The sequence below is a fragment of the Amblyomma americanum genome, chromosome 4 (genome assembly GCF_052857255.1).
Source record: "Amblyomma americanum isolate KBUSLIRL-KWMA chromosome 4, ASM5285725v1, whole genome shotgun sequence".
Classification (NCBI taxonomy): domain Eukaryota; kingdom Metazoa; phylum Arthropoda; class Arachnida; order Ixodida; family Ixodidae; genus Amblyomma; species Amblyomma americanum.
In genome coordinates this window covers 156,035,657-156,052,006 of record NC_135500.1, presented here as the reverse complement: position 1 = coordinate 156,052,006, position 16,350 = coordinate 156,035,657, and the positions used below count along the sequence as shown (strand labels likewise).

Sequence of the window (16,350 nt, the reverse complement as noted above, 5' to 3'; positions counted from 1 at the left end):
ACTGCGATATTCTTCAAGGGTAAAATTATTCAAATTTTCTCTTTCCGCGGTCCATGGAATAAATTACCTGAATTATGCATGAACTCACTCAACTCGTTTGAAAGTGCGCTGCAAGTGCTTCACGTATACTGACATTTCTTATCGTTCTTGGGGCAGTTGTTTCTTGTATTGCCGTTTGAACTGCGTCCTGGGCATTGCTCATTATTTTTGTTTTGGAATTCATCTTTGCATATTCATCCATCTTCAGTTTTTGTTATCTGATATGTTTTGCATGCCCCTAATGCTTGGTTATTAGGCCTGGAGTATCCTATAAATAAATAAAATTGAGCACGAACACCTCAACCTACTGAACTGGGGGTGGCATTCATAAGTTGCCAGGAGACGCCGAGAGATGGCGCCACGTTAGCTACCGATAGCCTTGCGCAACTGCACGCTGGCAGTGGGAGGGACGATGAGACCGGTGACGCCGACCGGTCTTCGGGGGACGCCTTCAACGGATTCGGAAATGCGCGGTGTGTTATGGGGGGACGCTTTGTACCATTGGCGCAACAAGACCGGAGATGGGGGCGATAAGTCTTGTGTCTAAGTAATTTGTTTATGCAACGAGTTGGTTCACGGTTTGTGTGGATGAGGGAAGAAGCCCCTTGATCAGGGGCCCTAGGTTTGGCATTTTTTTTCTTGTCTGAAATGCATGTGTGAACTTTTCTGTCGCGGTTCTTCCGTGATGAGTTGGCTTCTTACCGGTTTCTGAGAGTAAGATTTTGAACTAAATACACATCTAACATTAAAGCAAAATGGCTATTTGCACATTAGCTGATACAATCCTCTGTGCCGCTGCACATGCATTTAAATCCTTATCCAGTAGGGTACGGATAGGACGCGCTGAGAAGAATTAAAGTTAAGTGGATGCCAGCGACTATGAAGCTTGTCTACGAGCTACACGCAGAGGCCTTGCCCGCTTTAGGTTCCCTGGCGTGCTTTCTTCACAAAACATGAGACTGGGGAATATATATTCGTCGATTGCAAATAGTTCCACCCATTTTTCTGGATATACTGCAAACACCAGCGACACTGGTGGCGCACTGCGTTGATGGCGTAGGACGCGAAGTTCAAGCTTGAGGCAAAGAAATACGATGAGGTGGGCGACGCCGTATAATCGCCGTCGCTCCTCTAAACACAACGGCGGCGGATATCTGCATTGTGGCTGCAGACTGTACCGGAAATCCTGTAAGGACATTCCAGCGTTTTATTTCAAAACAGTATAGTGCACGTACGTGTGAACGCCACACACACATGCAAGCTCGCTGAGGCAAGTCAACGAAAGAACACATCATCAAACGAGCGAAGTAACAAATATAAATTTGCTCACAGTGTCAGTTTGCAGTGAATACCTCTTCGAGCAAGCCGTCAACAGCCTCCGACGGCCTTGCTGATGCCCTCGGCCGTGTCCGAGCTCCCTTTCTCGAAAGAAATTTACGGGGACGCATGGTTTTTTGGCGACATAGCGCGGTGGCCGCGTGCTCAGCAGCGCCTGAGGACTCGATGAGTGGCAATTAACTATCCCTTACCCTCGATCAGTTATGAAACAAATAGCGATCTACGGCACAACAAGATGGAAGCCATTCAATCCCACTGCTAGTTCGGACACAGAGCACCGCGTGAACCTTCCTCTCAAATATCAAATTTCACCTGAACGAAATATGAAGATATGCGAAGTAAATAGGTTCACAATCATTGCATTTATCGTTTCCAAGAGCAGTTGTTCCGGAAGACACAATCAAGCATGCGCCGCGCTCGCCACCTCTCTCAAGGTACTCCAACCTAAGCATGGATTCGCAGTTTCCAACACGAGGCCATTCTCCTACATTCGTTGTGTCTCGCGTAGGTCAAAATCTGAATTACTGAGCCACATTTTGCCACGCAGTGCGAGAACGCTCAGCTTCGAGCGCTAGGTTTCCAGTGGCTCCACGCTTCGCGACTTCGCGGCGCGCGCTCTGTGTGGCTTTCCTCCGTCAAGATTTCTTGCACAGTGCTGCGCAACGCGTGCATCACGTCGCTGACAACCCAAAGATGTGTGTTTTCACGAGCTTGGTACCTCATGTTTCTGTGGCGTCTCCAGGCTGCGGCAGCGTCATAATAAAAAAATAGAAAGAAACCCACGCACCGACTGCTTACTTCCGAGGAGACCGGTTTCTGTGATCGGGGCATAGACGATAGTGAGCGAAAGCTCCAAGCGGCCGTTTAATGCTCTAACGTCGGCGGCTCGCATTAGACGGTGCATCGGATGCTACCTTCGGCAACCACCGCTTGCGGAGGAGTTGCGCTACATTCAATGCGGGCGCGAGCACGTGGGGAATCGCGAAAGGAAGCGGACGGGGCCCTCCCCTCCCCGGACTCACCGCCGCGGTAGAGACGGACCAGCTGTTGGGGGCGACGTGCCGCGGGCGCCTCCGCCGTCGGCCGCCGGAGGGCGCGCCGGGCGGGCCACCTGCCGGGAGGGAGGGGCATCGGTCCGCCTCGCAGAGAGCAGCAGCAGCCATCGGCCGGCGAACCCTCCCAGCATGGCGGCGGCGGCGTCGCGGCGCAGCCAGCAGCAGCGGGGCGCCGGATGCGGGAATACGGTGTGGGGCCGGCGAAGGTCGCCCGTGCTCGTCGTGGTGGTGCGTGCTTGAGTGTGCCTTGGATTACGCTGCCCGCGCCGACCGTGCCCGTGCGCTTCTGCGCGCGCCGATCGGCGCCTCTGTATGGTTCGGGTGAGTGGCTCCTTCGTCCGTCAGGTGCTCGGCCGTTGACGCGCGCCCGACTCGCAGTCACGGGTGGGGGGCAACGATCTCACGCGAGAATGTGGCCGCCGCGAATCGCACCCCGGCCGGCTGACACTTCGCAGTGAACCGTGTCGCCCGATCGGGCAGCCTTCGTTTTCTTCCCGCACGTGCGCTCACACTGCGCGCACCCTGCGCGAGCTTTTTCGCAGCCGCGACGAGCGGCTGACGCGGGCCGCCGGTTTCAGGTCCGGCCTTGATCTCGAGCGCGAAGCTCTGCAACACTTGTGGCTTCCGCGTAGTGCGGTTGTGCGAGACGTCGCACGAAAGCAGAGACAGCGGATATGTCGATACCTGACGGCCATCGAAGGACGCAGTTTCTAACTTTTCATCGGGGAGACTCAGGCGAATACAAGCGCCAACAAACGCTACGATGACTGCCTCGGCAGCAGCCTGCGCGGCGCGTAACCATTCAGGTTGATCGCGGGCTGTTTTGGGGTAAGCGCTCACCAGGAATGTCACAATCGGCATTATTTTGGCGCCATTCTCGAGGGGGCGAATGCAACGAATGAATTGGCTCCCCCGCGTTTACTGAAAAACATTGTCAAGTATCTTCCCGGGAAGACGCTTTCGTTGACGTCAGAAACCGTCCTACCGGACTACCGTGACTGCGCAGCACTGTAGCGGAAGGTGCTCTATGGTTAGCAAGCTAGCCGCGGGCGTCTCACTATGCGGAGAGGTCGTCCCACTTTGTATGTCGCACCTCTGTTATTGTCGCCGTTTCCTGGCGTTCAAGGGGTGCTGAAGTGATGAAACCCCGTGCGCGTGCTTGGCCGGCGAGGGCACGTCGAGCAGCGCTGGCCCTCGATTGCAGTCTGTGTTTCCGCGATTAATCTCCAGGCTTTAATCGATCCCGTGTAATTTTTGTTTTCTTTACGTGTATGACAGCTAGATAAGTCAAAGCTGCCGATTTTGCGTCGAACAGTTGACAGTCATTGAAGGTAACTGCACCCAGCAATATCCTGCTTCTGCAGAGAGTTCTTGAAAGCGAAAACAATCGTGACAAGTGCACGCCCCACTAACTTCAACAAGTCCCCGCTGGCTCACGCAAACTGAGCCGGTCAACCGCATAAAAAATTATCATTGACGGCAAACTGCTGCGCGCCTCGCGCGAGTGACGCTTTCTGCCCGCCCAGCTGTGGGCAGGACACTTAGCAGGCAGCGTGGCTTGGTGTCCTCTGTTGGATGTTAGACATGCTTGGTCGTGATGGACTCGGGACGGGCCAGGTACGTCCACTCCGCGATGAGGACGTCTTCAGTGCAGTTTTCATTGTTCGGGTGGGTTCTTTTCTCCCTTTAGGTTTTTTACTGCGGGTAATTGGCCGGGACGTCGATTTAACCACTTACGACGAGCCCAGCTCGTCCTACCGAGAGGGGTGAGCTGCGCTTTGGACGAACTGAGCTCGTCCACTGCATTTGTGCCGCTTAAAAGAAACCTTCAAGCAGCTCTTAAACAATGCATCTTTGAATTTATTTCTTCCCTACCAGAAAGATGGTGGAAGGCTCCCACACCCGCTGGAAAAAAAAAAGTGTAAGAAAGGATTGAAGCGGTTAATAGGATGAATTGCCGGCGTCGTCAAAATTGATAAAAAAGGAGCATTGCCTGAGAGCAGGAGCATTGCCTGAGAGCGCTTGAAAGTTCGTCACAAGTATGACTGTAGTTGCTGTTTCAGCTTCACAACTCTTAAGCACTGGTTGTTTCCTTTTTTTTAAGCGTTTTGCTTACACGGCCTCGACAGGATTGTGCTCGTGCCGGCTAGCATACACTGTTTGCGGTCAGTCCACTTGGATTTTTTGAAAATTTACAAACATGCAAGAATTGCTGCACGTAAAACAAAAAAAAAAAGGGTTTGGCAAACTATAATTGCTGTGAATTTCGATCTTTAATTGTTTTAGAACAAGGTTTCTAAGCTGAAGTCTCGTCGTTCGCTCGCGATGGCTCCTATCCTGGCGGGGTCTTCGTTTCAGGAATGCTCTGGAATGAATGGAGAAAACACATATGAATATTGGAATGCTCGCTAACTGCTTCTCCAACAGCTGATCCAGTCGAAGCGAATTGCATATGCTCCGAACGTTTGACAGAGCAATCCTGGTGAGGGTCCCGCGATACATCCAGCTTCTAAATTAGTCTTATAAAATGTGGCTATTACGTTTTGATAGGCCTGTATAAGTTTTCTTCCCGTTAAATGTAATATTTTAGCGGCCTCTGCTACTATGACATTGATGTGTTTACTCATGTCAATGAACAAGGCGCCGCGATTTTGGCATTCTAACGACGTCTTACGATAGCTTGTCGAGGCTGATTTCATCTCTTAATTGTTAACTCCGAGTGCAATGCTGATAAAACAACGCGTAATTTGGCCAATAGCCTCATATAAAGCCTACATCACACGGCAATACTTTCGTGCAGTCATCATCAGTCTACTTATCGTCCACTGTAGGACAAAGGCCTTTCCCATTGAATTCCACTGAACCGCCTCGCACGCCAACTGCGACCAATTTATACCTAAAAACTTCCTAATTGCATCCGCTCGCTTGTCCCTCTGCCGCCCCCTGTTATGACTGTCTTCTCTTGGAACCCACGCCGTTATCCTACGGGGCTATCGCTTATCCTGTCTTCGCATTACATGCCCTGCCCATGTACCTTTCATCTTCTTGATTCCAACTATATAGATACCATTAAATCGCGTTTGTTCCCTGGCCCACTCTGCTATCTTCCTGTTTTGAGAACGTTACCCAAATAATTTTACTTTTCATAGCTCGCTTAGGTGTCCTCCGCTTAAGTTCAACCCTTTTCGTTGGCCTCCAAGCTTCTGCCCCATATACGAGTACTGACAAGAAACAACTGCCCTATACTTTCTTCTTGAGGGAGTTGGTCAGAGCAGAGCATGAGCAGCACAGTGGCTAAGGCGTTACGCGACTGTGTTGGGCGGATGCACGGGCTAATAACCCGGCTCCGGTAGCAGTAGCGCAGGATGGGGGACGAAAACGGCCATGTACTAAACGGGTACACGTAACTGGATATTTTCCGTAGACTCCAATGCAGAAACGAATCACTTCTTAGCACAACTGCAGAATAATACATAGAAAAACAACAATACTGCGACTAATATAACTAATGTCCTCTCTTGTATTCATTAAAAAGTCTCTCCTCCTCCTGTCAAACGCACTGCACCCCTTCTTATTATTCAGGTGTATGTCCCGCTCATGGTCCGGATTGGCGGTCAGTACCTGGCCTTAGTAGATGCATTCCCTGACAACTTCCAATGCTTCACTGCCCATCGTAAACTGTTATTCCCTTCCCAGTCTGTCGAATATTACTTCATTTTTGTTCATATTATTCGTAAACCACCGTTCCGCTTTGTCTGTCTGGGTCCTCAGTTATCCTCCGCAGTTCATCCCCTCAGTTGCCATAAGCAAGACATTGCCATCATGAAAACCGGAAATTACTAACGTATTGCCCGTTAACTTTTATCCCCAACTCTTCCCAATTCACGTCTCTCAACACCTCCTGTAAACACGCGGTGAACAGCAGTGGAGAGACTCCATGCGTTGCGCTCTTCCTTACTTGGATTTTATCACCCTCTCATTGTGGCTATGATCGTTGTGCGGTCTTTATAGATGTTTTCGAGCAGCTTTACATATCCCTCTTCTACGCCCTGGGTACACAGTGCCTACATCACTGCTGAGGTTTCCACTTAATCAAATGCTTCCATCGTAATCATTGAAGACTTTATATAGGGGTTAGCTGTAATCTGTCAATTTCTCTCTCACCTAACTGATGGTGTGACTATAGTTTATTACAGAGTACCCATTCCGGAAGCCTTCCCGGTTCTTTAGTTGACTGACATGTAAGATTGCTGTTATTCTATGGATGATTACCTTAGTAAGTACCTCGTACGCAACTAACAGTAAGCTGATCGGTCTGTAAATATTCGAATCCTTGACATATACCATTTCTTATGGATTAATATTGTTAGTGGTCTCTCAAGGTTCTGGTACGCGGGGGGTCACGGGACACTGGTGGGAGGTTTCTCCATCACAATATTCCCACCGTCGCTCAGAAGGCTTTTTTTTACTTCCGGTAGTTAGCGACGGGATATCGGCAGCCTCGGAACTACAGCCTCTGCCATGGCGTCCTGATTATTTCGGCTGTGTACAAATCTGTCTAGAATTCCTCGCGTACTCAACTGTCTTATTCATATCGCCAGTGACATTGCCCTCTTTGTCTGTCTGGGCGTATATCTGATTTTTGTTCATATCTAATTTCCCCTTTACCGTCTTCAGGCTCCTTTCATTGTTTTGAGCTTGCTTTATCCTGTAAATATTAGGCTTCCTTAAGTCACCCGCCTTGAGCTTATTGATTTGCTCTGACGGTTCTCTCTGTGGTGTGACGTTTCTAAACCTGATCTTTCGTCTACTGAGAGAGCTTACTGATATCCTGCCTAGTTATCCTGCCTCTAGTTCTATTGCACACCCCGTGTTTAATATCTGTTCTCGATCAAGACCCTGATCTCCTGTACTTCTACTCTCACAGCTAACTTATGCTTCTTCATCATTGGTTTCCTCCGTTTCTTATTGAAGTGTGGGCTAAGCATCACCATCTTAAATCGCTACATCTCACCTTGCCTAGCACATCCGCATCCTGCATGATTCTGGGACGGGCGCTCAGTATGAAGTCTACTTCCTATTCAGACTCGCCGTTCGGGGTCCTCTAAATCCACTTCCTTATCTCCACTTTGTGGAAGAAGGTTTTCATGATTCTTAAACTATTTCCTTCTGGGCTTTATGCCAATCCTAGAACCTCCACCGTAATCCCCTATTGCCTGGTCGCCTGGCTGCGTCTTCCATGCTTTGACACTGAAGCCGCCGGTCAGTGCACTGTAGTGCTTTTTTATTTTACTTTCCCGATTCTATGTGTTGGTAGAACCTTTCAACCATCTCGTCGTCATGACTGGATGTAGGTGCGTAGGCCTGTCCAACCTTCACCATTTATCTTTTGTTTAGCATAATTACGATTACTGCCACCCTGTCGGTAATCCTGAAGAATTCGTTGATGTTGCCTGCTATATACTTATTGATCTGGAGACTACGCCTAGATCTCGCCTCTCTGATAAACCGCGATAGCATAGCACATGCCCGGCCTTTACTGTATATGCTTCATCTCTCCTCCTGTAACCCACCTAAGCCCTATGATATTCTATTCGATGCCTTCCGCTTCCTCGAACAGCACTGCTAACCTAGCCTCACTCGCTAAGGTTCTTGCTTTAAGCGCTGCCAGGTTTAGCTTCCAATGGCAGCCTCTCTGAATCCAGTGGTCCTTAGCACCTTCGGCAGCGTCACATGTCTGACTGCCGCCTTGGTAGGTCCCTCCGCATCTCGGTGGACTGAGGACCGGGGATTAATTAGGGTATCCACGTAGTAAGCGGGGGCCAAATACTGCACTAGTGTGGCCAAATGCTGTTCTTGTCCTGTCAGAGGGTGCGTTGTCGTCGGCTTTGTTCGCCGGGATCAGGCAGCACTCCAGGCCTAGTTCTAATCCATCAACAGTCGTATTTAAGAAAAAAAATCCGTGGAAAACTGCGGTGACATGAGGATTCGAACCACGGGCCTTTTGCACACGAGGCGTATGCCCTACATCTGCGCCATCACTTCACCCCGACAGTCAGTTCATTTTATGAATGCTACGTACGGGGACCTAATATTTTCAGCTACTGTGTTTATGTGGGACCGCGCTTTGCGTCTCTTCCTGGCTCCAGGAATCTATGGGATGCGAGCTTGTTTGCATGTGCAGGGAATGCACGAGCAGGTGTGCATGCGCGCGTAGTCTGGAGGCCTCGAGTGCCTTAGAGGCTGTCGTGTTGGCGTGTGGGGAAAGTTAACCTGGAGCTGTCTGGCCCGAAACCATGTGAAGATCTCAAGGAATTACACACAAAAATATACAGCTATCAGTCATGACCTTCAACTTGGAACGCTCTCAAATTTACGGCCGGGCACTGTACTAGGCCGCACGGAAACTAAAATTTCCGACAGCACACACACTATATGTTCAGGGGCTGTCCATCCTGTTCCTATTGCTTAGGCTGCCTATGCAGTTCACGTGTGATGTTTCAGTGCCGTAGCATAAGGCCACTCATCTCCGACACCGTGCAGCGTCGAATCCGCAAACTTGCAGCAAATATCGTGGGAAAGCTGGCTCGCCCCGCCAGCAGACACCTGCCTTACTGCCGATATCCTAATTCGAGAACGTCCGTGAGCTTGAAGATTACGGAAAGAAACATTGCTAGAGTGTTCGACTGGGCATTTATGCCAGTGATGTTGCAGACCGTGACCGAAAATTCCTTCAGTTAGACCACCCACAACGCCATATTTAAGGCCCCTTTTCTTTGTATCGGCTGGAAACTCCGTCAGTTTCGAAAAAGTAAGAACATTTCGATCGTTAAAATTCCTCCTTTTGAAACTGAAAGTGAAACTAATTTTGTTTTCGCCAAATTTTGCCCTTCATATACCCCGAAAAAGGAGAATTTCTCGACTGGAACGTCATTATTTAATCTAAATTTGTTGTTGTTGTAGACCTGTGCAGAAATTTGTAGTTTATATTCTTCGTCTTCTTCCTTGGCGGAGAAATGGCAGATACCACGTTGTTGAGCCGCCGCTTTGGATCAGGTGGAAGCACGAGTGCTGCGCCTTAGTCTGTGCGCACATATTTCTAAGGTTTCCCGTGATATCACTTGAATGGTTAGTAGTTTGCTAAGGACCTAAGTTCGTATCAAGTGGCATACCACAAAACTACTACATGTTTTCAGTTATGGTGCAGCAAACTACATTGGTCTTCTCTCCGGCAAAGCATGCTCTGATTCAGCAAAGTGTTGGGGCTGGAGTTCTTATCATCTTTCTTTTTGTGTGTGTGTGGAAAATTGTTATTTTAACAAGTGAAACAACGTGCTTATACATTGCCGTTTTCTTGTAATGGCGCAAATACAACCCCAACCAACTCTCCACGTATTCCCATGATTGCAGTGCCATATGCTGCTACGCTTGAACACTGAACTTTATGGTGATTGGAAAAAATGGACACGCTAATCAGAAACCGATAAAGAAGTTGATTGACGTCCCTACCTGTGCCTTATTGTTCACAATGAAACAATGTGTACATTCACCCCGGAATGAAACGCGAACAGCGCATGTCAACGAAACAAAATACCTGTCACTTTATATAATAAAGTAGGCGGATAAAAAAAGATAAAGCAATTTATAGAAATATTTTACCTGTCTACAGCTAGCCTGATTAATGTATCTGGGTAACGGTTCTACGGAAGTACATTTTCCTAAACCGGTTGTAAAGTAGTATCTCTCGGCAAACCAGAAAAGTACGGCATATGCATGTTCGCGTTTCATTCCGGCCTGACTGCATGAATCGATGATTTATATGGAGGACGATGCCTCCTAACGATTGCACGCGCATCTGTACGTGGTGTCCGGTTTATCGCTTGTGGCATCGATTTAATGCGCAGGACTGTATGAGCAAGCGCTGTGATCGGGATTCTTTTTCCGAGCCGCGTCGCAGTCGGATGACATGGCCAGTGTTTTCGGGGTGCTTCGATAGTGCGTTCGAGGTGACACCGGCTTCGGCGAGGCATGCCAGATATTCAACGCGCCTGTTACATGTCGAGTTGTCCATGACGTAGACCGCGGGAGACTTGTGGTATTGAGTACTTTCAAGGCGGACACCGTCCAAACTATATACGATGGCCTCACCGGAGGATGGTTTGGAGGAGATGACATTGACATTTGGCACCTTTCAAAGACACACCCCACTTCGTGCGCCGCCAAAGAAATGGCCCTGTAGGCAGTCAACGTCGAAGTCATCTAGTACATTCCTTTATATGACACAGTCGTCTGCATACTACATTAATTTGTTACTGTGCTCCATAGTTTATATAGTTAGAAAAGTAAGAAACCCTCTTTCCCAGCACAGAGCCTTAGGGCACACTAGTTGTTACGGCGACCCGGCTGAGTGCCTTAACCAACTATCTTTTCGACAAGGGATGTAATTTCTGATGTAGTAAATTACTGCGGAATGTGCGCATAAACACGTCAGTTTATGAATAAGCAATGCACGAGGGACGGTATTGAAAGCTGACCGAGGTTCAGCAATGTTCAGCTGACCTGAAGGTCGAAGTGAATCATGGTGGGATTCTGCTAGATGGTTTGTACAAGACAATCCAGCTGTAGACACGTGCTGATTCAAAAATCTCCTTGGACTCCTTTCACGTGGTGTCGTTATTCACCAGCGTTCCGGTGCCCCCGGCAGTGCCCGTCGCTCGCAGCGCACTACAGAAGGACTCGACAGCACGAGCGAACACCGCTAAGCGTCGACGAGGTGTGCCGCCTCCTTGGTTCTTGTCTCCGCAATCACTTTTCATGGGCGATGTGTCAAATAAACCACCGGAACTGCTATGGGGGCAGTCATTTCAGTCACAGTGGCTAATCTAACTACGGAGGACAGCGAGAGACGGGCGCTTCACACCTTCAGTCCCCACCCAAATTTGTGGTAACGTTGCGTAGACGACTGATTCTGCTTGGTAAGAACTTTTTCAATAGAGGACCTCCAGTCTCATCTAAATTCTACCGAGTCAGCCGTACAGTTTACCGCTGAGCGCGAAGAGCAGCGCAGCATTCCATTTATTGGCGTTCTACTTACAAGGCACGAAATAGGCGTAAGGTTCTCTGTGTACAGAAAGCCAACCCACACGGGACGAAAGCTCCCCCATTCCCCACGAGGCATCTGTCGTAAGAACGTTATTTAAGAGAGCGGATGCCATCAGAACAGAGTTGACTCAGGCCTTCAAAAAAAAAAAACGGATACCCCAGCTTCTTCATTCGGCGTATCGTCCAAAACCAGAAAAAGACTCAGCAAAAACAAAATAATTCCACCTCTGGCCCAACCGCATGCCGTCGGTCAAAACGCGTTTGCATTTCTTGTGCAAAATGCTTCAGTGGAACCTAGCCTCGTATTCTCAGAAAGGAAGGGAGGACAAACTGCACGCAAAACTACTTCAGCCATCGGAAGCCTCCTCCCCCACCCAAAAGACTGTCACCTGAAAGAAAAGGCTCACGGCGTGGTATACAAGGCCCCCTGCTCGAAGTGCTCGGCTTCGCACATTGGCGAAACCTAGAACTTCCCGGAAAGATTGAAGCAGCGCAAAGTGGATGTCAACAAATCAACAAAGATCGTCGCGCGGTCCCGGAACACTGCGAGGCGTGTGACCACAAGACTGACTTCGAGGGAACCATTGTGCTGGACACCGAGCCGCGCCCGCGCAGAGGTCTCTTACTTGAGTCATGGCACATTCAACAGACGCGGGGGAATGTTAACCCCTCCCTAGGAACCCTTCCTCCCTCCAACATCCACGATCTACGGTCTGTCCGACGAAGGCAAGCTGCAACTCGCACTAGAACCGGGTAGGTTTTGAAACGTCGTGTTTTTTCTTTACAGCGAAAGCTGTGGCTTTCTCGTCGCCATCGGCGTAACCGGTGGGTGCTAGCGCAACCAGCGCACCCACCGGTTTTGCCGGTCAACCTGGGTCGCATAAGCCTACGGGTGGCTCTGCTTGGAACATCCGCCCGCCATTGCAGGAGTGCATCACCTGACCACTAGACCAGTGTGATATGAGGTCACTGGATCTTTTCTACCTCAAAATATCCCTAGAACTAAATGCCCAAACAGCTATCGCTGAATCTCGCGTTACATAGTAGTTTACATCATTTTCCTTGAATTCTCCAAAGCTTTTGATAAGGTTAACCATAAGCTACTAATGTTAAAGCTGTCTCTTTTGAATTTAGACCATAAACTTCTTTTTTTTTTTTTGGATTGAGTGCTTTCTTACTAACCGCTGTCAATACGTAACACTTGACGGCTACGATTCAAACCTAACTAAAGTAACATGTGGTGTCCCTCGGGGTTCTGTTTTAGGTCCGTTGCTTTTCCTCATATTCGTTAATGACCTTCCTAATTACGTGACATCTTCCATGCATCTTTACGCTGACGACTGCGTTGTTTATCGGGAAGTTTGCAACGAAGCTGATATAGAAATTTTACAGTCGGACATTGACAGCATTGTAAATTGGTGGAAAATGGAGCTTAACACTAACAAGTGCAAGTTAATGCGTGTATCACGTGTCTCCACTCATCCTCCATAGTACCACCTGAAAACACTGAACTGGAAGCCATATCATCGTATAGGTATTTAGGTCTGCTCATAACCTCAACATTATCGTGGCAACCGCACATTGATTCAATAATTTGCAACGCTAACCGCAAGCTCGTGTATCTACGTCGAAATTTCAGCAAGGCCTCAGCTTCATTAAAAATACTCCTTTATAAGACACTTGTACGATCCGAACTAGAATACGCCGCTTCCATATGGGACCCTAACCAAGCTAACTTGTGTCAGTCCATTGAACTTGTACACAACAATGTGGCGCGTTTCATGTTATCTATCATCGCACATCAAGCGTAACAAGTATGAAGAACAGTCTTTCACTACCCTGTTTGTCTCTGCGTAGAAATTTCTTTCGTTTATGCCTCTTTTTCAAAGTATACCATCATTAAAATTTAAGAAAGCAGCTCATTCTAGAACCCGCTTATCGCTCGTCACGAGTTGACCACAAACACAAGGTTGGATATATTCGTTGTAACACATACACATTCTCTTACTCATCTTTACCACGTACATGCGGCGACTGGGACCACCTCCCGGCTGATATCGCATGCGTCAATGGTTATGCCCTTTCCAGAAAAGCTTTATCCGCTTTTATGTTTGTTGATGACGTGGCCTAAGTATTGTAACAACTTTTCATTTATATTGCTCAAACGAACCCATGACGTATTGAACTTGTTTGAAATCCTATTACGTCATAACAATGATATGCTTAAGTAGTTGGCTTTGTATTTTTTCCCTCTTTTTCCATGGCTGTGTTCCCTTATGTTTTCGTACTCTTGAAAGAGCCAATTTGAGCTGTACGTTTTGTTATCTGCATTTTTTCATTCTTAGGTGTTTTGTACTACTGTCATGTCGGGCTTTTGATGGTTTGTTGCTGTTTACTCTAATGTTTTTGCAGTCTGGTTATTAATACTGTTTTTTCTTCCTAAAGTCTTCTACATACAACTTGCTACTCTTTAACTAAGATTCCTCACAAATGTTCTCTGCAAAGGCTCACCTCACTCCTATATGTTCACCCTACTCCCCTCAGCAATGCTTCGGCGATTGAAGGTATTGTAAATAAATAAATAAATAAATCATCCTGTGAGTTCTTTTTGCAGTTTTTGGTTTTCGTTTTTAAACTTAGGAGAAAAAAAAAACTTCAAAAATAAAAATTATGGTGGGTTCAAACAACGCAGCCCTGACGTAGGATTAGGCTTAGGCGGATCAGGGTTTTGTAAGTAATTTAAGTAGGTGTCTAGTGAGTTGACACGCAAAATGCACCGCAGGTATCCGACACCTCGGAGAGCTTTGTTAAAAACAGACCAATGTGTTTAGAGAGACCGTGACATGTCCTGCGTGAATGTAAGGCCGATGTATCTGTGTTGCAGATATATTTTAGGTAATTGCCTTATTTATTTATTATTCATTTAACAATATTGTTAACCCTCGTGCGAGGTCCCTTACAGAGAGGGTATGAAAACTTCATAGAAAAACACCATTATTCACAAGCACTAAATACATCAGCATAAAACGGGACATTCAGCCAATTATGATTATGAGAACAAAGAATGAGATGTGCGCCTGGAGAATGACACGAGAGAGAGAGAGAGAGAGAGAAATAACATTTATTAGCACCCGTCAAAAGGATGATGGGTATCCGAGGCGCCGCTCGGTCCCAGCCATGTCCTCCCCCTCAGCCGTCGACCGGGATCTCTTGGATCTCAGCAGCTAACCAAAAACGAAGAGGTTGTGTGGCGCAAGCTCCAAACCGGAGTATTCCCTAACCCTCAGCTTTATAGCAAGTGGCACCCTCAGATTTTCAGCCCCAGGTGCAAACGTTGCGACGGCATAGCGGACATGATACATATGGTATGGACATGTCCGAGCTTTGGACAACTTGACCGAACGGATGAGTCCTGGGAGGCACTGCTTCACAACGAGGACGAAACTAAACAACGTGAAGTCATCCGTCTCGCCCTTGCCGCTGCTGAGAATGACACGAAAACAGTTTTGGAGAAATTAATGCTCATTTGCCATGTTGCCATATGGGGCAACAGCACAGCCATGGCCACTAACATCGGGGATGACTAATACACTCCGACTTAAATCGTGGATTCAATGTATTAGCAGAAGGATTGTGACATCTTGTTTTCGCGGACGCGGATTGCATTAGGTCGGTTGTACAAGCTCGGAAAACGCTAGAGATTATTGTGATGATGATGAATTTTAGTGTCACAAGGGCTGCTTTGGCCCAAGAGCGCCATGGCACAATGTATTTCTCTTCTACACAAGGTAGGGTCAAATACTTATTTTCAAGAGTATCACCCCAGAGAAGGCGAGCAGCAGGCCTAGGGATGCTTGCACCCATTGTATCACCGTTGGGGACCCGGCGGCACTGGGGACCGAACCCCGCGCCTCCCTAATGCTAGGCGGATGCTCAAGGGTGTCATCGCTGTTGTGCTTTCTCGCTGTAATAATGCAGAAAAGCAGACCGTTCGCTACATTATAGGTGCTATCATTTAGTGAGAAAAATGCCGCCGCCGTGTGTATTTCGCATAAACAGTCGTAAAAACTTGCACACTGGCAACTGCATCTTTGGTTCCGTTACGAAGCAGAGAAAATAAGCAGACTTGCCTCATTTCTTAGGCTAAGGCAGTTGACAAGCAAGAGGTTAAGACAGCGAGAGAGGTAGAGGACTTTAATCTGCCTCCCAGGTTTGTGTCGGTAGTCCAAGTGGGTGGGTTGAGGCCTTTGTTGAGTGGGGCTTGATACCTAGTATCGGGTACATAGTTCGCCACTCTGTTGGCCCGATGTAGGCCTTTACTGCGGGAGCTATGTCTGCAACATTCCTCGTCCGATGCGGGCGTCCGCACCACACATGAGCACCCCCTGCATGCAGCTGCGAAGGCAAAAAATGCTGTAGCACAACGACGTTCTTGCGCGCTAGTTTGGTTCGTCTCCAGCCTCGGAAGAAGGTTCGTTTCTTTCGTGAAAGAAATAAAAACTGGCTGTGGCTTAGCTCTGGATAAACCTGGAGTGACGCGATAGCTACATCTCCCTGGCTACGCTTGGGTTCGGCTTGAAAGGGAAGACACTGATTTTGCACGCATAGTAGTCACGTAACGGCTTGAACCTTATTTATGCCACTGTTCTTCCTCTAGTTAAACCTAGTTAAATTCACTCTCTCCCCCTCTCCACTCCCCCTTCTTCGTCTTCGTTCTTCTTCGGGTTAAACCTGGTTAAATTCACTCTCTCCCCCTCCGAACCACGTGACCAACCACGTGAACAGTCACGGCGCCGCCACATAGCTCGAAGTGCCA

The 16,350-nt window shown here is 48.1% G+C and overlaps 2 protein-coding genes across 5 annotated transcripts in view; one reads left to right on the top strand and one right to left on the bottom strand.

The window, feature by feature from the left end:
• Nucleotides 1-2,541, bottom strand: part of KFase (kynurenine formamidase) — a 37,547-nt gene extending 35,006 nt beyond the window's left edge. Inside the window, exon 1 of the mRNA XM_077662093.1 lies at nt 2,400-2,541. Within this exon, the coding sequence (XP_077518219.1) occupies nt 2,400-2,508 (109 nt within the window). The 5' untranslated portion in view covers nt 2,509-2,541. The remainder of the gene's footprint in view (nt 1-2,399) is intronic.
• Nucleotides 2,542-2,610: 69 nt separating this feature from the next.
• Nucleotides 2,611-16,350, top strand: part of LOC144128584 (uncharacterized) — a 114,105-nt gene continuing 100,365 nt past the window's right edge. For 3 of the 4 annotated variants that reach the window (XM_077662097.1, XM_077662098.1, XM_077662095.1), the window contains exon 1: nt 2,611-2,753. In XM_077662097.1, the coding sequence (XP_077518223.1) occupies nt 2,745-2,753 (9 nt within the window). In that variant the 5' untranslated portion in view covers nt 2,611-2,744. The remainder of the gene's footprint in view (nt 2,754-16,350) is intronic. The other variant, XM_077662096.1, reaches the window with a different exon arrangement.